Source organism: Schistocerca cancellata, chromosome 3 (assembly GCF_023864275.1).
Source record: "Schistocerca cancellata isolate TAMUIC-IGC-003103 chromosome 3, iqSchCanc2.1, whole genome shotgun sequence".
Taxonomy (NCBI): domain Eukaryota; kingdom Metazoa; phylum Arthropoda; class Insecta; order Orthoptera; family Acrididae; genus Schistocerca; species Schistocerca cancellata.
The window spans coordinates 646704682-646732200 of record NC_064628.1 but is presented as its reverse complement, the minus strand read 5'-3'; the positions used below and the strand labels follow the sequence as shown (position 1 = coordinate 646732200).

At 38.4% G+C, this 27519-nt stretch overlaps 1 protein-coding gene across 4 annotated transcripts in view; it reads right to left on the bottom strand.

Annotated features, from left to right (window-relative positions):
* LOC126175602 (mucin-17-like) overlaps nt 1–27519 on the bottom strand; it is a 207199-nt gene that overhangs the window by 157115 nt on the left and 22565 nt on the right. For all 4 annotated transcript variants that reach the window (XM_049922476.1, XM_049922475.1, XM_049922477.1 and 1 more), the window contains exons 2-3: nt 6989–7066; nt 5026–5100 (exon numbers count right to left, since the gene is read on the bottom strand). In XM_049922476.1, the coding sequence (XP_049778433.1) occupies nt 5026–5100; nt 6989–7066 (153 nt within the window). The remainder of the gene's footprint in view (nt 1–5025; nt 5101–6988; nt 7067–27519) is intronic.

Genomic DNA, 27519 nt, shown 5'->3' with positions numbered 1-27519 from the left:
GTGGGTAGACATGAAAAGGTTTCGGCATTGGCATAATGCACCATGGGCTTAAACAAGATGGTATAATTGTAAGTGCTAAGGAACTGTGCACTATAAGCGATGAGCCATTCACACTGGGATGTCTGACTGTGGCCCAATTAAGGTAACCAATGGCTTGCGATCTATAATGAGAGATTTTTGCACCAAAATGGTAGACATGAAATTTTTTAATGGCAAACACTATCACCTATGTCTCCTGTTCAATCTGTGAGTAGTTGTGTTGTGCAGGAGTCAGTGTCTTAGAAGCATAAGCAACTGGCTGTTCAGAGCCATCCTCATTTCTGTGCACCAGAACCGCCCCAATGCCACAGGTAAATGATTCGGCTTCCACAAGCAACAGACATCTGGGAGAGGAAGGTGTGAGACAAGGAGCAGATTTCAGCAGGTTTTTAATTGCTTAAAAGCCTGGTCACAGGCAGGAGTCCAGTCATAGGGCACTGCTTTCTTATGCAAATGACTGAGGGATTGTGAAAAGTGGACTACTTGGAGTAATAGTTGACTTTCTGCAAAAACACCTGGAGTTCAGTTAAGTTCTTCGGGCAGGGAAGAGAACAAATGGTGGCAACATTCTGATCAGTAGGCCTGATTCCCTCTTTAGCAAGCCAATTCCCCAAATACTGTACTTCTGGTTGAAAAAAATTGACACTTCTCCTATGACAATGCAGACCTGCATCCTGCAGGCTGGTAAAGAGGGTACAGAGATTTTGCAAATGCTTCTGACGGGAGGGTTCCATAACAATGAGATCATCCAGATAATTCACACAAGCTTGAATGTGCTGCATTAGTTGTCCCAGATACCTTCAGAAAATTGCTGGAGCTAAGGTAATGTCACCAGCCGGAGTGGCCGAGCGGTTCTAGGCACTACAGTCTGGAACCGCGGGACCGCTACGGTTGCAGGTTCGAATCCTGCCTCGGGCATGGATGTGTGTGATGTCCTTATGTTAGTTAGGTTTAAGTAATTCTAAGTTCTAGGGGACTGATGACCTCAGAAATTAAGTCCCGTAGTGCTCAGAGCCATTTGAACCATTTTTTTAAGGTAATGTCAAATGGGAGTCACTTGTCCTTATACGAGGGTTGAAACTTAAATAGTGGCAACTATTTACTCACAACTGATACAAAAGAGTTACATGTTTGCACCTGTTACTGTCCTTCAAGATAGTCACCAGCGTTGTGTAGTACCCATTGCCAGCAATGTGGAAGGTGTAGTATACTGTTAGCAGAGCCTGTTCTGTTGATGATGCAAATGGAGCGGTCTACTGCCTGTCAAATCCCCGGAACAGTTCTGAAGTGAATGCCATGAAGTGGTTCCTTCATCTTCAGAATCATATCAAAGTCACAAGGTCTTAAGTTGTATTACTGTTTGTTTTTGGAGAATCATCTGCAACCAGCTTTGCTAAAGAAGTGGTGACACTTTCTGTTCAACCCAGCCATCATTTTGCATGACAATGCGCGGGCACATACAGTGCAAGCTGTGGCTGCTCTGTTCAGTCGATGGGACTGGGAAGTACTGTACCATCCACCATATTCCCCAGACTTAAGTCCTTGTGACTTTGATTTGATTCCAAAGATGAAGGAACCACTTCGTGGCATTCACTTCAGAACTGTTCCAGAGATTTGGCAGGCAGTAGACCGCTTCATTCGCACCATCAACAGAACAGACTCTGCTAACGGTATACTATGACTTCCACATCACTGGCAATGGGTTCTACACAATGCTGGTGACTACTTTGAAGGACAGTAACTGGTGCAAACATGTAACTTTTTAATATTGGTTGTGAATAAACAGTTGCCACTATTTAAGTTCCAACCTTCGTATAATCCAAAGGGTGTGTTGACGACAACAGTTTTTTGAGATTCCTCATCCAAAGGCAACTGAAGATAATCATCAGCAAGGTCAATCTTATAGTAGTATTCCGCATCAGCAAAGTTTGTTAAGAAGGTCTTCTGTCCGCAATATAGAATAAGTTTCATCCAGTGATTGAGCATTGATGGTAACTTGAAATCCCCACATGATTGAAGAGAATCATTGGGCTTCTTGAGTATGACAAGGAGGATGGCCCATGAGCTAATTTCATAGCTTTAATAAATCAGGCAGCCTGGAGATGATCCAGCTCCTGCTTCACTGCAAGATGTAAAGCCACTGGAATGAGACCAGCATGGTAAAAATGAGGTGTGGTGTCTGGCTGAAGGGTCATATGTGCCTCAAAATTCATGGCACACCCTAAATCCAGCTCAAATAGCAATGCAGACGCCAAGCAAAGATCACTCAGTTTCTGGAAAGTGACTGCAGTGGATACAACTTTTACTTTGTCGGAGACAGAAAAACCAAACCGTGTAAAGGCATCATGGGCAAAAGTGTTAGTAGCTTGTGGATGTTTGACAACAAATAGCATAATGGACTATGTAAAGTGTTTGTAGACTGCTGTGACTATGATGGGGGATGAACTATGCCCATACATCGCCAAATGCTGTGAGGGAAGAGACATCTCAGGCAAACCCAGTTGTGGATATGTTGCCAGATTCATCAGGGAAATGGTGGCTCCACTATCACCTGAAAACAGACATCCTTGTTGCTTGGCAGAACATGATAATAATATTAAATTGAAAATATTAGGAAGTGTTTCCCATTTAACAGTACTAATCAGAGATTATTCACTTCATAATGAAGTACATTAATCATGAGACTATTGAAGAATATCTTTATTCATTTATCATAAGAGAGTGGACTGGAAAGTAATGAACAACAAATTTTGACACCACATTACTGTGGTTAGGAAGCATTAAAATTGACATTGAAATGTGTATGTGAGTGAGATGCATTTTCTTTGCCTTGGGCCATGTGAACTTTGCTGATGAATTATATTACAGGTGATCAGCAAGTGCAAAAACAATGCTGAATGTTTTAGGCAATGAACAAGGGATTGTGACTGGCCACAGGAATATCAGTGAACCACGATATAAAGAAATTACATACTTCATGTTTTACTGTGCTTCATAGTCAACTGCACTTTGCAAAAGTCAGAACTCACAATGGAAAAATGGGGCAAATTACTGCAAGATCAAGTGGATGCTGATATGCCTCAACCACTTAAGAGCTTAATATGGCACTTGGTTATGACAATGGGAAGGGTGATGAATCCTGGGTATCCCACTACTTCCCTGTATCAATTCAGACATCCAGTGTCCCTTACCTCAGTTACCAATGAAATACAAAGTGTCACCATCCACAAAGGAGATCATCACTATCATGTTCTAGGGCATCCATGGCATACTGTTGCTGAATTCCATCTAATCAGGATAACTGACAATGCCAAAATGTACACTGAGACTCCCAGTCGCAGTCTCGAAGGCTGCAAGTGTCTTACTACTCCACAATAATGTGTGGTCCAAAGTTGTGGATTCTGTTTACAGAAAATTGCAAATTTTTCCTAAACTCCTGCACCCACAATACAATCCTGTCCTTACAGAGTCAGCTTTTTTCCCTCTTTTTGGTCCCACTAACGAATGTACTGGGTATATGATGATTACTTAAGTCTAAATGCAAGGTCACATCAGTGACGTTTACCAAATGCCCACCCACCATTCTTGTCTAGAAGTCCCTCTAAATTGCTTACTGTAAATGCCAAGTTTAAAGTGACACCAGTATTCTCTCCCACCTGTGGTCAATCTAAGGATGTGCTTCATACCTACGAGGGGTAGTCATAAAGTCTTAATTATCACCTGGAATCTCTATGAAATTTGGTATTATTATTAGTTCTCTTCATATTCATCCTTTAATGCAACAATTTTTTTTTTCAAAAAAAAAAATCTTTGTCTGCTCCATCTGAACAGTCCATGAAGGCCCAATGGTACCAACCAGACACCGTGTCATCCTGAGCCCTTAGGCATCACTGGATGTGGATACAGAGGAGCATGTGGTTAGCACACCACTCTTATGGCCATTGTCAGTTTTTGTGACTAATAGTCAGCAGTGTGGCTATTTGGGAAATGTTCTACCTCAAAAATTCTGTAAACATCTGCCACATAATGTTTCAGCCAAGGAAGGTGGCAGAAGTCACTGGGTGCCTGCTCAGCAGGAGACTATAAGACAAAATTTGATTAGAAGCAATATGTGTGAGTATGTCCCACAAAAAAAAGAACACCCCCTTGGACAGCTTTTCATGAAACTCCATCTTCACCTCATCAGGAGATGTCCAGTGTGCCCTGTTGGAAATTAATCCATCACTGATTTTCACTTTATCCACTATCTCCTTGATTGTGATACACCAATCTTCTTGCACCAGAGGTCTCACTTCTCTTGTGATTCCTAGTTCTTGTTTGTCTTCAAATGCAGAAAATACATGATTGCACAATACCCTGCTTTATCAATGGGCACTGCCATTTTGTTTTGCCTCCTCTATAGTACTTTTGCATGAGTATATTTCAATGTGTACCAGGACTGCAGACATTTACCAGTGTACAAAGAAAAAATTAACAACATGGTTTTACTTTTTGAGGTGAAGATTAAGGCTTTACATACACCCCTAGTAATGAGCCTGTTAACAGGGTGTTAAACCACTGTGTACAGATGGCTGTATGTGAAGTTGTTGAAGTTTAATGAAGGGAAAGTTTGAAGCCCATTCCCTTTTAGGTCAAATTTAGGGTTGAGAGACATGACACATAAGCTGGAATACAGCTAAAGAAATGTAGTATCAATTTATATTCATTTCTCTTATCCACTTCCAATATGTACGAAGCTTACTGAAGCTGTTGAGAAAATAGTTTAGAGACATAAGCTCAACATAATCTATTTGGGCTATGTACAAGCAGTAAGCATTTCATTCCATGCCACACAAAACCACAAATCCTGCTCTAGCCTCTAACTACACCTCAAGTGTAGATAACTACCATGCTTCCATTACACATAAGACATGCATTTACTGCAAGACATGCAGAACAAATATCCAATTCAAGTAATGTGAAAATAAGCATATTATTTTTTCATACCTGAACATTATAGACAGAATTTGATACCTCAGATGGAAGAGCAAATGTCACTTGAGGCTGTATACGCTGAGTAACCTGAAAAATAATTTTTATAATTCTTTCATTCAGTCTTCTTTATTAATACAGTTGTAGGAATCTTTTTCCCCTGTAAGTGATTTTGATGTGTTTGGAACAGAAAAAACATTAAAACCTTTAAATCTAAATATGTTTAAATAGTGTGTTCCAATACAACTCAAGTATCGCTTGTGTGCTTTTACTTTGAATAATATCCTAGGTTAAGTCCGAGCATATAGATTTTTTATTGAAAATATAAGAGTCCTGCATGGTTACACTGCTCTGCATTCCTATAAGAGCCTATGTATTTAAGTCCCTTTTTTTAACTCTTTTAATGATCTATGAGAGCTAAGTAAGAAACTCATTACTTATGTGTTTTATTTTGTTATTCTGATAAGTCTAATTTTATTAACACAATGAATATTAATTTAGCAGTATGTAGCATTCCCTTCAACTGCCATGAAAATAACAACCCACTGCAGTGTGGATTTCACAAGCTACAGTTTCACAGCCCCTAATGTGTTGTTAACTTGTTCATGCCAGAAATTTTCCTCTGGTTCCTGACATGTTAACTCATTTGTGCCAGATGTTTCCTGCATGCTCCTCACTTGTTACACTGATCAAGGGAGTAACTTTCATTTAGTGTTTGCTGCCACAGTTGTGTAATATTACTCACCTGCCATACATTCTCATAGGGGCTGAGAATATTATCTACTAGGTTAACTTACCAAATACACTGACAGAAAGCAGCACAGACATGAACACACTTCTCACAAAAAGTTACTTATGTCAGCTCATGGCTTGGTTTTTCTGTGCTGTGTCACAGGAAGAAAGTGAGTGAAATATGAGATTCAAAATAATATATAGAAATTAAAAGATACTCATAATGCACAAAGAGAGTGACACTGCCATTTCTTCCAAATCTGAAGTAGACAAAATGTCATGAGGACTGAAACTAAAGCAACTAGATATCCTCATCCAACGTTACTGAGTGAATTCTGCTTTCATAACTTCAGTTCATCCCCCTGCTCTGAGTCTGAAAAATTCATCTGAAGACGAACAGTGACAGTCTAAAGGAAAAGACTATTCATTCATGCCCCTCAAATGTAGTGAATTGTTATTTTATAAGGACGTGCAAACGATAAACTATTTTTGTCATTTTTTGATGAGACTTTCAAGAGTGAAATGTCCATTTTAACCACATAGAATATTTTCTTCATTTTCTATTTTCGGTAAATAAATTCCTTTTACAAATGTTTTGTTCAGTAATGTAATCCCAGAAACATAACAAAGATTTGGAGAAAAACCATGAGAAATATTGATGAACTCTAAAACAGAGAACATACGAACATAAGTGGGCATGCAGAACAATTGGGCCTCCGGGGTACGCTGTTTCTTGACCTGAGTTTTAGGCAGGCAAGTGGTCTCCTCTCTCTCTCTCTCTCTCTCTCTCTCTCTCTCTCTCCCTCTCCCCTCCCAGAGTTACAAAGGTTGAATATTCATCCTAACTGTTATAAAATAATAATCACCTTAATGTCAATATGATATTGTTATAGCCAAGAAAGGTACCTATCAGTTTTATGATCCTCCTGGGTACACTGTTTCTTGACCTGAGTTTTAGGCAGGCAAGTGGTCTCCTCTCTCTTCTCTCTCTCTCTCTCTCTCTCTCTCTCTCTCCCTCTCTCTCTTTCTCTCCTCTCTCTGTTACAAAGGTTTAATATTCATCCTAACTGTTATAAAATAATAATCACCTTAATGTCAATATGATATTGTTATAGCCAAGAAAGGTATCTATCAGTTTTATGACCCTTGATTCACGTTTTTGTGCAATTCCTGTTACGTACACATGTGTAACTAAAATAGTATTTTCAGCTATGAATATGCTAATTTAATAATAGTATCCACTTACAGTAGGAATCACTGATCTGTCAGAAGCACTCACTACTATTGACTCAGACCCTGTGATGAACTTTTTGGAATCGCTGATCTGAAAAAGATTTTTAAAAGTTCACAGTATTATTCCACAATGCCAATTTGGAAACAAAACAATGTGTAAGTCAACATACTATCTGTTAGTCAATTTGTCAGGAATACCATGCACTAAACAGACACACATTTGATACCCAATGTAAATATTAACATAATATTGCCTGCCATCAGCAGCACTCTGTGTAATATCAGATCACTTGGGCCAAATAAATAAAACTTCCTAATGAAATGAAAGGCACATGTGCTTGAACAAATGTAAATTTCATTATCGATTTCTTACCATTGAATCATCATAGATAAGACCTTAGTAATTACAGTTCTCAGTAAAACATACATATATAAATAAATCATTTTTTTATGAAACATTGATTACCAAGAAGAAATCTTACTGCTTACTCAAACAACCCAAAAATGATAACTGTAATGACAATTATCAAATCACATAATTATCCTAAATGTTCTCCAACATTATGATGCTATTTATATATGCATCTCTACCTCTCTTAAACAGTACCAGTATCTTCTGCATGATACATCCAATACTCAGTTAACTCTTGCCTCTGTGTCAAAACATTTCCTACCACTGCCACTACTTTAATTACAATGCATACTTTCTAGTGTTGCTGTTACATGGATTATTGCAATCAGTAGCAGCAGTAGTAGTGTTAGTATTAGTATTAGCTGTAACTTGTTCATCATCTTGGGTGTGCCATGCAATGTCAGTTAGAAAAGGTCCTAATGTCGACAGTAAAACAATTACAAATGATATATAATAAGCTATGTATCATCTCTATATTGGTTCAATTCATTCACACATTTTGCCTTCATTCTTCTATTCCTGTTATTCTATTAAAATTGTCATTTGTACTATACACTGTATGTGATCATTTAATCAAAAATTCTTGAAATAGAGGTCTACATTTTTTCAATTCACATTTTACTGAATGAGTTTACAAAGGTTACAAACTAGTTGCAATGTTATAAATACCTTTACATTTTCATTATATCATATCACATTTAAATAATTTTGTAATAGTCTCTTCATACCCTAAGCCCATTTTTAACAGTTACAAAATCAGTTGTATTTTTTATTGAATTTTCACTTTTATTTTATACTATAATTGTGTACAAATAACTTCCTGAATAGCTAAAGTATTTCAAACCTATCAATAGCCAAATTCTGTCACTTACTGCACCAAGCTTATCATCTGTAAAATGAATTCTTCATTCTGCAATGAAGTGCGTGCTGATATGAAACTTCTTGGCCGATTAAAAAAATGTACCAGACTGAGGCTCAAACTTGCACCTTTGACTTTCACACACAAATTCTCTACCTATTGAACTAACCAAGCATGACTCAAAACCATCCTCACAGCTTTACTTCCACTAGTATCCCTTTCAAACGTCACAGAAGTTCTCCTGTGGTATGCACAGGACTAGCACTACTGGAAGAAAGGATACTGCAGAGACATGGCTTAACCACAGCCCGGAGGATGCTTGCAGAATGAATTTTACACTCTGCAGCATAGTGTGCACTGATATGAAACTTCCTGGCAGACTAAAACCATGTACTGGACCAATACTCAAACTTGGGACCTTCCCCTCTCACGGGCAAGTGCTCTACCAACTGAGCTACCCAAGCACAACTCATGACCCATCCTCACAGCTTTACTTCTGCCAATACCTCATCTCTTATAAGCAGAGTATAGAAAAATGACAAATTTAGAAATTTTATGAACGGCTGAAAGCAAGGGGAAACTACGACCATAATTTTTCCCGAGGGCATGCATCTTTACTGTATGGATAAATGATGATGGCGTCCTCTTGGGTAAAATATTCCGGAGGTAAAATAGTCCCCCATTCAGATCTCTGGGCGGGGACTACTCAAGAGGACGTCGTTATCAGGAAAAAGAAAACTGCTGTTCTACGGATCGGAGCGTGGAATGTCAGATCCCTTAACCGGGCAGGTAGATTAGAAAATTTAAAAAGAGAAATGGATAGGTTAAAGTTAGATATAGTGGGAATTAGTGAAGTTTGGTGGCAGGAGGAACAAGACTTTTGGACAGGTGAATACAGGGTTATAAACACAAAATCAAATAGTTGTAATGCAGAAGTAGGTTTAATAATGAATAAAAACATAGGAGTGCGGGTAAGCTACTACAAACAGCATAGTGAACGCATTATTGTGGGCAAGATAGACACGAAGCCCACGCCTACTACAGAAGTACAAGTTTATATGCCAACTAGCTCTGCAGATGATGAAGAAATTGAAGAAATGTATGATGAAATCAAAGAAATTATTCAGGTAGTGAAGGGATACAAAAATTTAATAGTCATGGGTGACTGGAATTCTAGAGTAGGAAAAGGGACAGAAAGAAACATAGTAGGTGAATATGGATTGGGGCTAAGAAATGAAAGAGGCAGCCACCTGGTAGAGTTTTGCACAGAGTATAACTTAATCATAGCTAACACTTGGTTCAAGAATCATGAAAGAAGGTTGTATACATGGGAGAATCCTGGAGATACTAGAAGGTATCAGATAAATTATATAATGGTAAGACAGAGATTTAGGAACTAGGTTTTAAATTGTAAGACATTTCCAGGGGCAGATGTGGTCTCTGACCACAATCTATTGGTTATGAACTGTAGAAACTGCAAAAAGGTGGAAATCTAAGGAGATGGGACCTGGATAAACTGAAATAACCAGAGGTTGTACAGAGTTTCAGGGAGAGCATAAGGGAACAATTGACAGGAATGGGGGAAAGAAGTACAGTAGAAGAAGACTGGGTAGCTCTGAGGGATGAAGTAGTAAAGGCAGCAGAGGATCAAGTAGGTAAAAAGATGTGGGCTAGTAGAACTCCTTGGGTAACAGAAGAAATATTGAACTTAACTGACAAAAGGAGAAAATATAAAAATGCAGTAAATGAAGCAGGCAAAAAGGAATACAAACACTTCAAAAATGAGATTGACCGGAAGTGCAAAATGGCTAAGCAGGGATGGCTAGAGGACAAATGTAAGGATGTAGAGGCTTATCTCACTAGGGGTAAGATAGATATTGCCTACAGGAAAATTAAAGAGACCTTTGGAGAAAAGAGAACCACTTGTATGAATATCAAGAGCTCGGATGTAAAGCCAGTTCTAAGCAAAGAAGGGAAAGCAGAAAGGTGGAAGGAGTATATAGAGGGTCTATACAAGGGCGATATACTTGAGGACAATATTATGGAAGTGGAAGAGGATGTAGATGAAGATGAAATGGGAGATAAGATACTGCGTGAAGAGTTTGACAGAGCACTGAAAGACCTGAGTCGAAACAAGGCCCTGGGAGTAGACAACATTCCATTAGAACTACTGATGGCCTTGGGAGAGCCAGTCCTGACAAAACTCTACCATCTGGTGAGCAAGATGTATGAGACAGACGAAATACCCTCAGACTTCAAGAAGAATATAATAATTCCAATCCCAAAGAAAGCAGGTGTTGACAGATGTGAAAATTACCGAACAATCAGTTTAATAAGCCACAGCTGCAAAATACTAACACGAATTCTTTACAGACGAATGGAAAAACTAGTAGAAGCCGACCTCTGGGAAGATCAGTTTGGATTCCGTAGAAATATTGGAACACGTGAGGCAATACTGACCTTACGACTTACCTTAGAAGAAAGATTAAGGAAAGGCAAACCTACGTTTCTAGCATTTGTAGACTTAGAGAAAGATTTTGACAATGTTGACTGGAATACTCTCTTTCAAATTCTAAAGGTGGCAGGGGTAAAAGACAAGGAGCGAAAGGCTATTTACAATTTGTACAGAAACCAGATGGCAGTTATAAGAGGCGAGGGGCATGAAAGGGAAGCAGTGGTTGGGAAGGGATGAGACAGGGTTGTAGCCTATCCCCAATGTTATTCCATCTGTATATTGAGCAAGCAGTGAAGGAAACAAAAGAAAAATTCGGAGTAGGTATTAAAATCCATGGAGAAGAAATAAAAACTTTGAGGTTTGCCGATGACATTGTAATTCTATCAGAGACAGCAAAGGACCTGGAAGAGCAGTTGAACGGAATTTACAGTGTCTTGAAAGGAGGATATAAGATGAACATCAACAAAAGCAAAATGAGGATAATGGAATGTAGTCGAATTAAGTCAGGTGATGCTGAGGGAATTAGATTAGGAAATGAGACACTTAAAGTAGTAAAGAAGTTTTGCTATTTAGGGAGCAAAATAACTGATGATGGTTGAAGTAGAGAAGATATAAAATGTAGACTGGCAATGGCAAGGAAAGCGTTTCTGAAGAAGAGAAATTTGTTAATATCAAGTATAGATTTAAGTGTCAGGAAGTCATTTCTGAAAGTATTTGTATGGAGTGTAGCCATGTATGGAAGTGAAACATGGACAATAAATAGTTTGGACAAGAAGTGAATAGAAGCTTTCGAAATGTGGTGCTACAGAAGAATGCTGAAGATTAGTTGGGTAGATCACATAACTAATGATGAAGTATTGAATAGAATTGGGGAGAAGAGGAGTATGTGGCACAACTTGACAAAAAGAAGGGACCGCTTAGTAGGACATGTTCTGAGGCATCAAGGGATCACAAATTTAGCATTGGAGGGCAGTGTGGAGGGTAAAAATCGTAGAGGGAGACCAAGAGATGAATACACTAAGCAGATTCAGAAGGATGTGGGTTGCAGTAAGTACTGGGAGATGAAGAAGCTTGCACAGGATAGGGTAGCATGGAGAGCTGCATCAAACCAGTCTCAGGACTGAAGACCACAACAACAACAACATGATATCCATAGTTTTTCACCAGGTTGGATTTAGGAAAATGCAGTACCATAATTGAATGAGAATGGCATAAAATGTGTGCCACCTGTGGCTGTCTGTTTCAAAAGCCATTTAATACCTCAGGAATTGAAACCAAACTTTCACTGTTACTCAATTATAGTAATGTAGTAAACAGAAACAATTTGTGTACAATGCCTTCCATCTGAGTAATTAAATTATTATTGTGGAAACTGAAGCACTTTCACAAGAGGAAGAACCAAAAGACTAATATCAGTAATACATATATCAATGGCATCAAGAAGAAACCATTGAAGGAACAGCAATCAGGTTGAATATGACTGTTTTCATCACATGTAATAAAACAGCTCATTTTATTTTAGACAAACTTGATATCATAACTTCTACTCAAGTAGTTAAAATGCATTCACATGAGAACTGGCTCATCGCAGACAACTGTCTCGGTGTCAGGTGAAATGTTACAGTTTTAGAATTGGATAAAAATGACAGAAAAAGGAACAAAATTTAGCCCTTACATTTACTTGAACACATATTTGCTTCTTTAAATGGAAGCCACTTAATTAAGCTGCAAAGGAAGTAGAGAAGTATAACATAAAATGGGTAGCATTTAGTAACCTGTTAACAGAAAAACTGCAAATATTTATCACTGTTATTAAACCAATCAGTGTATATAGATCACGGTATAAAATGCAATTAAAAACTAAAAAACATGCCAGCTCTATGATTCAGTTAAATGAAGTTAAGACAAAAGCAGAGGAAAGAAAGAATCCAAAGGCCTCAGATGACTTAACTTGCATTTCAAAAACAAAGTAACACCATAATTTACTTTAGAACAACAACAATAAGTATGAGGAAAGTACAGTTATTATAATCTCCCAAGACATGAAGCTCTGCACATTGCTTAATGATGATGACATCCTTTTGGATAAAGTATTCTGGAGATAAGCAGTCCCCCATTTTGGTCTCTGGGTGGGGACTATTCAGGAGGACATCATTAGAAGAAAAGACAATTCCAGCATTCTATGTGTTGGAACAAAGAACGTTAGAACCCTCACTTGTGTTGACAGGTTTCAGAATTTGAAAGGAAATGGATAAACTGAAGTCAGATACAGTGAGAATTAGTGAACTGCAATTGCAGTTAGTGTTACTAACATTAAATAAAAACAGGGATAATTCAGGAATAAGTCTCAGAATAAACAAGAAGGTAAGAATTCAGGTGAACTGTTATGAACAGCAAAATGAACAGATTATCATTGTCAAGACAGATGCAAAAGTATGACACCCCACTGCAGTACATGTATACTAATTATGTAGTACATTAAGGGCAACAAAATTTTAAATGTGATGGGAAACTGGATATTGATAGTGGGAAAAGGAAGAGAAGGAAAAACACTAGGAGAACATGGACTGAGGAATAGGAATGAAAGCAACCCAGCAGAGCACAGTTTAGTTATTGTTAACATTTACTTTAAAAATCATGAAAGAAGGTTGTGTATGTGGCAGAAACCTAGGTTTTAAACTATAAAACATTTCTAAGGAATGTGGAGTCTGACCATGTTTCATTATTTATGAAATATAGATTACAGTTGAAGAAACTGTGAAAGGTCAGAAAACTAAGAAGATAGGACCTGGAAAACTTGATAAGACATTGATGAGTGATAAGAATTCAATATAAGAAGAATACGTAACTTTAAAAGATGAAATAATTAAGGAAGCAAAAGAAAAAAACTGAGTAAAAGACAAGACCCAGCAGAAATATCTTAATAATACAACAGATACTAAATTTGTACTAAGAGGAAAATTTTCTTGAGAAAACTATAAAATTATGAAACAGAATTGCTAACTTTTATTTACCTCAAGAAGTTGAAATGTTAGTGCTGTTAATAGGCATATATGAGGAAGAGTCAAATGAAAACCTTAAATCAAAATAAACATTTGTTTCCCTGTGTCACTGTTCTGTAAGTTGGAAGTACAGTTACAGACATTTACAGAATGGCCAGAAGGTAGTAACATACTGCAGAAAAATTAAACACAGCCACAATACCAGTTTACAATGGCTGCTACACTTGCAATATGCAACAACAACCAACAATGTTCTGTCATATATTTCTGAGCCATGAAGGTAAAAAACCTATAAAAATACATTGGAAAATAGAAGTCCTGTATGGTGAGGCATGTCTAAAACTGCAGCAAATTTATGAGCGAAGTAGTAACTTCAGAAATGACATGACTTCTGTGGCATATGCTCCCTGCCCAAGCCAACCACACCACATAATGACACCACAATCTGTTGCTCAAGTCATTGTGAAGGCTAATGAATGAGTGATGGTGGATGAAACACCTGCAGATCTGAACATGGCTCAAAACATCATATTATTCAAAATGTGACTAGGTTTTGCAAGGTGGGTGCTGTGGCATCTCACTCCAGAATTGAAAGAATGACATGTTGCTGTCTGTGAAGAACTTTTGCAGCATTCTGAGGGCTTCTTTGTGAAGATCATTACAGGAGACGAAATCTTAGAATCCCCCTACAACCTGAAATCAAGGGTACAAACAAGGAATAATGTAATTCCTCAACAACAAATCTGAGTGCCCAGACATGTGCAAAGAGTTCATGCTGATTCTCTTTTGGGGTGCATGGGGTGTAATCGTGTAATACTATAATCCTAGCGGAAACACCATATCCAGTGTGTCATACTCTGGCCTGTTGAAAAATAATCTTTAGGCTACAATCAGAGCAAACTGACATGGACATTCTGATGGTAGATGTCATTTTGCAACATGACAATGCTGAACCTCATTCTGCCTGTATAAGATCGTAACTGTTACAGACATTTACTTTAATCCTCTTCCACATGCACCTTACTCAGAAAACATCACCCCAAGTGATTACCACGTGTTTGGACTACTCAAAGGGGTGAATGGAGGAAACAAAATCGTTCCAAAGATGATGTGCACCACACAGTGCAGAGTGGTTGCATAAGCAACAAGAATTTTTCTCCATAACAAAAAAGGAAGTGCATTCACTGTCAGGAAAAGTATGTCAAAAAGTGATACACTTGTGTTCCACTTCTGTTCAACTAGTCACATGTAAAAAATTATTTAACGTTTTCATTTGATTTATCCTTTATACTTGTATGAGGGGCAGTCATATGAAAACTGAATACCTACCACAATGGAGCCATGGAATGGTCCATTCAAAAGTAATCACTACACACATTTAAACATTTATCCTACTGGGGTAAATTTCTGTTTCATAGAACAAGGTTAACCAATGACAAATCCACTATCACACTTATTCTTGCACTTCCCCGTTCGATTGAAATTGATATCCATGCATGGTTTTCTTCAGGTTGCCAAAGATGTGAAATCCATGTAGTGAAAGATTGGGGCTGTTCAGAGGACATTGCAGTGTTTCCAACCAAATCACTGAAGCATAGCCTTTGTCCAATTGGCAGTGTGGAGCCAGGTGCCATCGTGCAACAGGATGATTCCATACAAGAGCTTTCCTGGACATTTTGGCTTTATGGAGCATCAAAGTTAGTGCAAAGTGTCTTCATAGTACTGTGCAATTGAAGAAGAATATCATCATGACCTTAGCAGAACTTGTATGAACAGCTTTGGACTTCTTTGGTGCAGGAGATGTGGGATGTTTCCAATGTTGGCTTTGCCATTTGCCCTGCTGTTGGACAGTGACTGAATCTCTCCACTTAGTAGACCGTTAATCTCCCACAACCAAATAAAACATTGGTCTGGTTTCTGAATCAACTAATGTTTTTTGAAGAGTAACATTCCTGTTTTTGGTTGTTATGTTTACTTAAAAAGCAGCATTAATGTTTGTATATGGTATCCATACATGCACGAGAACATTTATTGAAAACCTGTTCAAATACAACAAAAGTTTTATGATGATAGAATTTAATGATATTTCCTCCTGTGTTTCACAAAACTTTCAAATTTTTATCAGAGTAATAGACTTTTGTAGTGGCTAGTTGTTAGTTTCTCGCATATCCCTTGCACTAGCACTGTGCAAGTCAGTTTCACATGATTGTTCAAGCAATGTCGATACTATATCAAATGCTTCAGTATATTGGGAAATCGCAAATTCTTCAAAATAAATCTCCGCATGACCTCAACAGCCAATGCTTCACCTCCAAATGTAAGATGACCCCTAGAAATGTGAGACCCCCTATGTACTCTACTAAACAATATAAAAATATATCTAAAAACAAACTCTTTGCCTTTGAATATGTCTGCTTGTGTCTGTATATGTGTGGATGGATATGTGTGTGTGTGCGAGTGCATACCCATCCTTTTTTCCCCCTAAGGTAAGTCTTTCTGCTCCCGGGATTGGAATGACTTCTTACCCTCTCCCTTAAAACCCACATCCTTTCGTCTTTCCCTCTCCTTCCCTCTTTCCTGACGAAGCAGCCGTTGGTTGCGAAAGCTAGAATTTTGTGTGTATGTTTGTGTTTGTTTGTGTGTCTATCGACCTGCCAGCGCTTTCTTTTGGTAAGTCACATCACCTTTGTTTTTAGATACATTTTTCCCATGTGGAATGTTTCCCTCTATTATAAACAATATGAAAACATTGACTTCATTAGCAATAGTTTAATCTATGAATATAAGATGACCCCATATTTTTTGAATGATGAATTAGAGAAAAAACCTCATCTTATGATCGGGTAAATATGGTAACAGCATAAAAAACTAGGATAGTGTTTATTTTTATTTGTGGCAATTGGTGCTCCTAATATTTTGCCTCCTGAATGTCAATAGTGACAAGTAGATCAACAATATTAAATTTCAATGATAAAGGAGAAAATATAAAAATATAAAATGAGATAAGTAAAGGGAATACATCCACCAATAAAATGATATTGGCAGAAAATGTAAACTGGCAAAACAGGAATGACTAGAGGACAAAATACAAAATTGTAGAAGAATGCATGATTGTATGAAACATAGAAACCACTTAGAGCAAAGTTAAAGAAAGCTTTGGAGAAAAGAGAAGTAGCTTTATGAACATGAAGAACACACATACTTTGCCAGTACTAAGCAAAGAAGAGATTGCTGAAAGACGGAAGGAATTTAAATACAGGCTATACAAAAGAAAGAAACTTGGAGACAAAGTTATGGAAAGGGAAGAGTAAGTGAAGAAAAATAACACTGGTGATGTCGTACTGAGAGAAGAACTTGACAGAGCACTGAGAGACTTAGGTCAAAATAAGGTACCTGGAGAACATGACATTCCTTCAGAATTATTACAGTACTTGGGAGAACCATCCATGACAAAACTGTTCCAACTGATATGCACAATATATGACAGATGAAATACTCTCACACTTCATGAACAATGTAATAATACTGTGCATATTATAGAGCCACTTGTTTAATGAGCCATGGCTGCAAAACACTAAGATGAATTATCTACAGAAAGTTGGAACAACTGGTAGAAGCCAAACTGAAGGAAGATCAGTTTGGGATAAATGTAGACAGTACTAATCTGGAGTCTTATCTTAAAAGATAGACTGAAGAAAGACACGTCCACATTTATAGCATTTGTAAATAGAGGGAGTGAAAGATTATCTACATTGCTGAAATCAAAATGCATGAGTTAAAGGCCATGAAAGGAAAGCGGTAACTGAGAAAAGTCTGAGATAAGATTGTAGTCAGTCCCCTACATTATTCAGTCTCTATAGAGCAGTGAAGGAAACAAAGGAGAAATTTGAAAAAAATGAAGTTAATGGAGAAAAAATAACAACTTTCAAGACCTTCTTCTAATGACGTTGTAATCTATCAGAGACAGTAAAGGACTTGAAAGGTCAACTGAACAGAACCCAAGAAATTATAAGATAAACATTAATAAAGTAAAGCGACAGTAGTAGTCAAATAGGAAGTAATATATTGTAAGCAGCAGATGACTTTTTACTATTTGGGAGTAAAATAAAAGAAGATGACAGAAATAAAGAGGACATCTAACACATACCGGCAATGGCAGGAAAAATATTTATGAAAATGAATAACTTGTTAAGATCAAATTTAAACTGAAGGTTTACTAAGTCTTTTCTGAAGTTATTTGTCGAAAGTGTGGCATAATAAGTAAGTGAAATGTAGACAATCATCTGTACAGACAAGATGTTAGAGATGCTTTTGAAATGTGTTGTCATGGAATTATACTGAAGACTGTATGGGGAGCTCAGGTACCTAATAAATGGGTACTCAGTTAAATTGGGCAGAAAGGAAATTTATGGCACAGCTTGACTGAATGGGAAAATGGAACCGATGTGCTCCAGAGAGTCACTAAGTGGCACTTTGGTAAACAAGAAAACAACATCAAAGCTGAACAGGATGTCTTTTGGTGCACGTTCCCCACAAGACATCACCAGGCTCTTTCAAGCATGTCTTTCCATAAGCTATTTCACATGGAATGGCAACTTCTATGAACAGCTTGAAGGTGTCACCATGGGCAGACCTCCTAGTCCAGTGGTGGCCAACTTCTTCATGGAACATTTTGAAGCACAGGCACTGGACTTGATACCTTGTGAACATAAGGTGTGGTACAGATTTGTCAATGATACCTTCACTGTGTGGAGCTGTGGTGAGGAACAGCTTGGTGACTTCCTAAGACACCTGAACAGCGTCCATGCCAACATAAAATTATTTACCATGGAAGTAGAAAAGGATGAACAACTACCATTTCTAGATGTGCTTGTCACAAGGGATGATGAAAACCAGGAACACAGCATGTATCGAAAACCAACATGCATGGACAGATATCTGCACAAACTGCAAAATCACCGCCTGAGCCAGAAAGAGATGTGATTAATACACTCATAATGTGAATAAGACAAATATGTAAATTGTGGTGTCACCGCCAAACACCACACTTGCTAGGTGGTAGCCTTTAAATTGGCCGCGGTCCGTTAGTAAATGTCGGACCCGCATGTCGCCACTATCAGTGATTGCAGACTGAGTGCCACCACACGGCAGGTCTAGAGACTTCCAAGCACTCATCCCAGTTGTACAGCCGACTTTGCTAGCCATGGTTCACTGACAAATTACGCTCTCATTTGCCGAGACGATAGTTAGCATAGCCTTCAGCTACGTCATTTGCTACGACCTAGCAAGGCGCCATTACCAGTTACTATTGATGCTGTAAAACATGTACCGTCAAGAGCGATGTTCACCAATTATGGATTAAAGTTAAGTATTCCAGCAGCTACGTACTTTTTTTGCTAGTATAATTACCTTGTCCTGTTCCAGACCTCACGCCAGCCTGCGTGAGCTTAAACGCGTGCCTTTCGGCTTCCTCATAGTGGGTTGACTGTCTTGCCAATCCACAACATGAATCACAGCACCTGAGATGCAAAATGTAATGCCTGGAAAGTATTCTAAGGAGCAATGGGTACTCAACCAGTTATATTAGAAGTATAACAGAGTCAAAAACTCGGCGAAGTGAAACACTGGGAAAAAGAAATGTTGGGTACAGCCTTTATGCCATACATTCCTAGAGTGATGGACAGAATCAGCCGTATATTGCACAAACATGGTGTAAAGACCATTTACTAACTGACAAAGAAGATCAAAGAGTGTCTCAGATTGGCAAAGGAGAAAAGGCACCCACTTGCAATGTTGGGAATATACCATGCAGAAAAGTTTATGTTGTAATGACTGGACAATCATTGAACACCAAGATCACAGAACATAAATGACATTGCAATTTGTGGCAGATGGAGAAATTGGCCATGGCAGAGCACACACTGTGTGAGGCTGACCACATAGTAAAATTCACTGACACCACAGTTCTGGCTGTAGAGAAGAGCTATCACACTTACTGTTCACAGAAGCTATAGAAATACACAAACACGAGAATAGCTTCAACAAGAAAGAAGAAAGCCTCAAGGTAACAGATCCTGGATTCCCAGTGGTTGGTTGCTGTGTAGACTTTAATGAAGTCTGTGCACAAGCTGCAACAGAGTTTATAAATGACATGACTTCTTTCACACATAACTCTTCCTCTGATGTGGTAGGATAGACTTACGACACACCTAGAATAGGATGTGTTCATTTGAATCTATAGGACACATATTATACATGTGTCTTCCACAGGGAAATGGCCCATGTGGAAAGGCGCTGGGTGTAGTTGTGGCAGTGGATAGTCCAAGATACCTTGTAGATTAGGTGGGTGACAGAATATCACTTTGGGAGAGGTGAGAAAGGTTTTGAGAAGGGCTCCTTTCAGGTAGTCATAATCACAACAGAGAATGTGTTTAGCTTGTTCCAGACCTCAGTACCATTGGATAATAAGGGAGGTGCCCTTCTGTACCTAGTTAGTTAGTTAATTGTTCCATAGATAATATTCACAATAAATATTGTGATGCAGAATGTCTCAATAAAACAAATTTAGGACACACACACCAATGAAAAAATATTTATAAGGCTACATACTGATCATTTACAGCTTTTTATGTAAAAACATCTGCAGCTGCAGAATTTTGCCACTTGCCGGCCACTTCGCCCGTAGCAAGATGGGAATTAAATGGTGGGAGTCACAGTGCTATGGGCCATGAGAATAAACTGAGCAATTCACATGGGCAGCGTGGCAGGTGTGTAAAGAGGGGCCAGCTGATGGCAGTCAGTACTGGGAGTGGACTGGCCAATTGAAAGCACACGGTGTTGCATTCTCCATTCTGTGTTTTCCATGATGTTTCCACAGGGTAAAGAGAAACTCGACACAAAAACATTAATAATGAAGGTAGAAAAAAGGCCTTGTATTTGGGACATATATACTGCTGAATTCAAGGATTTAATCATGAAAGATACAGCATGACACAACATTTGCTGTGAATTGTTCACATAGAGAGAGAAAATTTGTTGGTAAGTAATTCTTCTCACTTCTTTTATTGCAATAATATTGTGGGTTACACAGTTCGTCAGGACTGCAACATGGTTAGTGATATAGTAAACCCAGATGTGCTGTTCAGAGACTTATCAATAATGACAAATTAAGAGAAACCCCTATATTCTTCTGTTGTTGACATCTCGCTTCTTCCGATACAATATAGTAAATAGACTAACTCAACTGCAGTTAATATGGAATCCAATAACAGGTTTTTTCACATGCAACTAAAAATGAGACAGGTAAATTATTTATGAAAATTCAAAATGATATGATTTCTGAAATCTTCATGGCGTGACTGAGCTATGACTAGATACTGGAAACATGTATAAAATACTCACCATTGATATACAGATAAATGCATAATTTGTTAACTAAAAAACAGAATATGCAGGCTGGAATATCAACAGTATTATGGAAAGTATAGATTGCTACTCACTGTAAACAGGACTCACTGAGCTGCAGGCAAGCACAACAAAAAGACTGTTACATTGAGCTTTCATTCAAAGCCTTTTTCAGCTTCGTTTCTGAGTACATCTTTGGTTGAAAGCTCAATGTGTGACAGTCTTTTCACAATACTGCTAATGTTTTTAATTATTATTATTATCATTATCTTTTTTTTAAAAAAAAAAAAATGAGTGATCAATGAGAATGAAGCGCTGGCGGCGGCATTTGTCACGATTTATAAGAAATTATTTCTTACAAATCGTGACAAATGATACTGTTCCTACACTCATTTTGTGAAGAAGTGACAATAATGGCATTGATTCCTTTGTATCATATGATATAAGCCACATGATTGCCTTGGACAGTTTAGTTAGTGGAAAGAGTGATAACTTACATCAATGAAAATAGAACACTAAACAAATAACATTCAGTAACCACAGCTGTAAAAAGGATTCCTGGATAGTATGACAGAGTCAACAGTAACAGATTAGTTTGTAAGGTACAAGCACTGAAAATAACAATCAAGACAGAACAATAAAAGTTCAAAAATATAGTGGAAAGGGAAAGTGATATGACAGCACAAAAAATTCTGCCTTAGGTAACACTTTAGGTTTTTATGTCCTGCCAAGTACTTTACCAGATACACTTACAAAATAATTAGCCTTTGTATCTGTGTTTCTTATCACTGACTCATTCTTTTTCTTTTGACCCAGTTTGTGGCACACTCAAATCCTTTCACAGTGAATGTGTCTTCAAGTCAACACCACACAGTGAATGACCATAATCTTGGCAAGGTGTGTCATAACCCACAGCAGAAAACTGCCAATATATATTATCTGTTTAATAGAAACCAGAAATAAGCATGGCTCTCCCTCCAGCTTTAAAAACAGTTTTGATATTTTGGCAACATTTCATTAACAACCATGTTTGCCGTAAAATGTACCAAATGTAACCAGGCCTGTGACTATATAAGCACTACATGCTCTTTTTTTAAATATATGCAGCGGGTTACTTAATTTCGAAGTAACATAATAACTATATGCAACAACAAAAATAGAGCAAGTTTATTATCAAGCTGTGATGTGAGACCAAAAGACACAAATGAATCACATTTCCTTATCAAATAATTTTCTCATAATCAAATGAGATGGACTATATAGTGGAGAACACATGTGAAACCCAAAATGCTGGTTGCACAAAAAGCAGAAGTTTTTATGAGAAACAGACTGCAGAGCTGGATGCAGCTTTGCATCATTTAAATAAAACAAAAATTTTAGAAGCATAGCAGAATTCTCATATTTGGCTCTCTGCATGCCATTTTACAGCTAGACACATAGCTGCAGGACTCAGCATCTCACTGCAGTATGTCTTCCATTGTGGAAACATTCTCCTCATGAGGCCCCAGCCTTAAAGTGATGCTTGCAGGATGTACTTATGTGAACCCTACACATAATTCTAATTATTTTCTTATGTGTGATGAATATTTTTTGTCTAAGTGAGGACTGCCCAAGATTATTATTCCATAACACATCGGTGAATGAAAATATCCAGAACATGTTTACTTACTGACTGTTATATTCCCAAAGTTGACAATTATTCTTATGACAAAAGTAGTCAAACCTAGTTTATGAGGATGGTTGGAAAATTAAAGGCATGCGTGAGTATGGCACAGGAGATATTTTCTGTTCTGGATTTGAACAGTTGTGTCCATCTGCCAAAGCTTTAGCTAGAACTGCATCATACTGGGCAAAGGATTGTTTCTTATTGTTTTTATCAAGTCACCTGAGAAGTGGAAGTTAACATCCAGGAAGACGGTATTCTGGGTCGAAGAGGACCAGGTGAAACAGATAGGCATAAAGATGTTATTGCTGAAGAATGAGGGTAAAGTGTCTTGCCCCTGGGTCCACATGAGTTCAAACTTTGTTATATATATGAAGAAATATTACTGCCCACCAAATTGAGAAGCCACTGAGCAGCAGATAGGCACATAGAAAAGACAGAAAAATCACTTAGCTTTTAGAAAGAGTCTTTATGGAAGTTCACACAAGCGCACGCTCACACACACACACACATTAAATGATGTATTAGATTAGGAGACAATGGCAGCTTAGTGGTTCTGTGTGTATATGTATGTGTGTGTGTGTGTGTGTGTTTATATCTGTTATGCAAGTTTGTTTGTTACTCAACACATCTTTTATTTAATGAAAAGCAGTGTGTCCTCATAAACACATTATATGCAAATCTTACAATGGAAAATCCAGGATGGAATGTAACAATATTAGAGAAGGAAAGTTGCTACTCACCATAGATCAGAGATGCTGAGTCACGATAGGTACATCAAAAAGATTCACACAATTATAGCTTTTGGCCATTAAGGCCTTTGTCCACAATAGTCACACACACACACACACACACACATACTCACACAAATGCAACTCACATACACGTCTATAGTCTCAGGCAACAGTATGTGGTTTCAGTTGCCTGAGACTGCAGATGTGTGTGTGAGTTGCATTTGTGTGAGTGTTTGTGTTTGTATGTGTGTCCATTGTTGACAAAGGCCTTAATGGCTGAAAGTTATAATTGTGTGAATCTTTTTGTTGTGCCTATCGTGATTCATCGCCTCCACTATATGGTGAGTAGCAACTTTCCTTGTCTAATATTCTTATACTCAATCTTCAATTTTACATCAATGCACCGTTTTATTAAACTTTAAACAATGGAAAATTTAGGATGGGATAACGACAATATTATGAAAAGGAAAGATTGCTGCTCCCTATATGTTGAGTCATAGACAGACATACATGTTGAGCTTTCGGATAACAGGCCTTTTTCTAAAGTAGACAACACACACACAGTCACGCAAGCACAATTCACGCACACATGACCACTCTCTCTAGCCACTGAGGCAGGCTCAGTGGACACAGTGGTCATGTGTTTGTTGTTGTGCTTCTGTGAAAGTGAGTGTGTAAGGGGGCGGGGGGGGGGGGGGGGGGGGGAGGGGGGGGGGGGAGCACGTGCAATTGTGTATGTTGTCTACTATAGAAAATGGCCTTTCCATTGAAAGCTCAACATTTACAGCAACCTTTTTGTTGAGCCAGTCTGTGACCCAACATCTCCGCTATATGGTTAGTAACAATCTTTTCAATTTTAATGCTGAAAATACCCAAATAGTTTTATTTTGCACCTTTCATTTGCAGATGATCAAATTATCCTCTTACAAACTATCCTCTTAGACCAACGGAATCTAGGCTGAATGAGGGTTTTCTTTCTTTTTTTTTTTTTTCAAATCTAGTTTTTCCAGAATAGAAAGAGCAAGAAGAAATGTGCATAATTGCTGCAGCTTAGGGTGTCCAATGAAAATTTATCCAAACAAGTACTTCATTAGTACATTGGAGAAAGAAGAAATATTAGCAAACCACATAGGAGATTGATCCATCAGAATCAAAACTGAGCAGCAACACATCATAAGGGCTACAACTTGACTGAAAGTGAAAAGGAAGAAGAGATCAGAGAAATCTCAGAATGCCAACAGAACATGCAAATGACTGTCACTTAAAAGGAGGAAAAAAATTAAATAATGAGTTAACTGTGAACACACTTCTATTTTTTTAACTGCTTCTGTCCTTTACCCCAGCAGCCCTGTTTTACATCCAAACACACCTTTAGTCCATTGTGCACTTCAGAACTGTATCTTCTGCCCATGTTACTGTTTGATATTGAAAATGCTTTTTTAGAAATGACTTAAAAGATTTGTTTTACTGATCTCCCTTTTATGTTTTCTGTTGGTAGAGTATATATGAAACTTACCTCCTAAAAATGAAAGCACTGATATTACATTCCAGGGTGTGGAGAGAGAGGGTGGCTGAATTGCAGCAGGTTAGATAACAGAAGTGATCAGTAAAAGATGAAGGGGTAATAGGTGGTGAGAACTAATCACATGTTTTTTAATCATAGTTTTATTTCAGTGACAAGTTTCCCTTGAGGTGAAACAAGTGCTGTATCATTGTAGGAGATACAGAGGTGAGCGACTGTGCTGGGACTTATCCCACACTAGCGTGATGTCATCATAATGCACCTGTGCTTAACATACAAAGGATTGCACCGTAATCTAAGAGTGAAATTGAAAATTAAAATGACTTTTCCAAACTTTGTCAGTGTATGCTTCAATATATTAACTGTGCTTCAATATATTAACTGAGTCTGCCTGTGTCTGTATATGTGCGGATGGATATGTGTGTGTGTGCAAGTGTATACCTGTCCTTTTTTCCCCCTAAGGTAAGTCTTTCAGCTCCCGGGATTGGAATGACTCCTTATCCTCTCCCTTAAGACCCACATCCTTTTGTCTTTCCTCTCCTTCCCACTTTCCTGATGAAGCAACCTTGGGTTGTGACAGCTTGAATTTTGTATGTGTGTTTGTGTTTGTTTGTGTGTCTATCAACATACCAACGCTTTCGTTTGGTAAGTTACATCATCTTTGTTTTCTTTTAATATATATATAGTAGAGGGAAACATTCCAAATGGGAAAAATATATCTAAAAACAAAGATGATGTAACTTACCAAACGAAAGTGTTGGTATGTTGATAGACACACAAACAAAGACAAACACACACACAAAATTCAAGCCTTTGCAACCCACGGTTGCTTCATCAGGAAGGAGGGAAGGAGAGGGAAAGACAAAAGGATGTGGGTTTTAAGGGAGAGGGTAAGGAGTCATTCCAATCCCGGGAGCGGAAAGACTTACCTTAGGGGGAAGAAAGGACAGGTATACACTTGCGCGCACACACACACACACACACACACACACACACACACACACACACACACACACACACACATATCCATCCGCACATATACAGACACAAGCAGACATTTGTAAAGGCAAAGAGTTTGGGCAGAGATGTCAGTCGAGGCGGAAGTACAGAGGCAAAGATGTTATTGAATGACATGTGAGGTATGAGAGGCGGCAACTTGAAATTAGCGGAGGTTGAGTCCTGGTGGGCAACGGGAAGAGAGGATATACTGAAGGGAAAGTTCCCATCTCCGGAGTTCTGATAGTATGGTGTTAGTGGGAAGTATCCAGGTAACCCGGACGGTGTAACACCTTGCCAAGATATGCTGGCCATGCACCAAGGCATGTTTAGCCACAGGGTGATCTTCATTACCAACAAACACTGTCTGCCTGTGTCCATTCATGCAAATGGACAGTTTGTTGCTGGTCATTCCCACATACAAAGCTTCACAGTGTAGGCAGGTCAGCTGGTGAATCACGTGGGTGCTTTCACACATGGATCTGCCTTTGATCGTGTACACCTTCTGGGTTACAGGACTGGAGTAGGTGGTGGTGGGAGGGTGCATGGGACAGGTTTTACACCGGGGGTGGTTATAAGGGTAGGAGCCAGAGGTGTAGGGAAGGTGGTTTGGGGATTTCATGGGGATGAACCAAGAGGAAACCTGTTCACATGAATCACCTGGGTACAAATAAAAGCTCCGCCAGTGCATTGTCCTTTTATACTTTGTGTAAGCCATCTGTATATGTGCTATTGCTGTCCCATGGCTTTTATCACTTCAGTGCAGCGAGTCTATACAAGAGAGAGGAACTTGAAGGTAATATTACAGAAATGGAAAAGGACATACATAAAGATGAGATGGGAGATATGATACAGCGAGAAGAATTCGACAGAGCACTGAAAGACCTAAATTGAAGAAGGCCCCTGAAGTAGACGGCATTCCGTCAGAACTACTGCTAGCCTTGGGAGAGCCTATCATAACAAAGGTATTCCACCTGGTGTATGAGACAGGCGAAATACTCTCAGACCTCAAAAAGAATGTAATAATCCAATTTCTGAAGAAAGCAGGTGGTGACAGATGTGAATATTACCGAAATGCCTGCCTAACATGAATTCTTTACAGACGAATGGAAAATCTGGTGGAAGCCGACCTCAGAGAAGATCAGTTTGGATGCCAGAGAAATACAGGAATACGCAAGGCAGTACTCACCCAATGATTTGCCTTAGAAGATAGATTAAGAAAAGGCAAACCTACATTTTTAGCATTTGTAGGCTTAGAGAAAGCTTTTGACAATGTTGTCTGGAATGCTCTCTTTGAAATTTTGAAGGCAGCATGAGTTAAATACAGGGAGCTAAAGGCTATTTACAACTTGTACAGCAGCAGGCACTTATAAGAGTTGGCGGCGTGAGAGGGAAGCAGTGGTTGAGAAGGGACAGGGTTGTACCCTGCACCCAATGTTATTCAGTCTGAACACTGAGCAAGCAATAAAGGCAACCAAAGAAATATTTGGAGTGGGA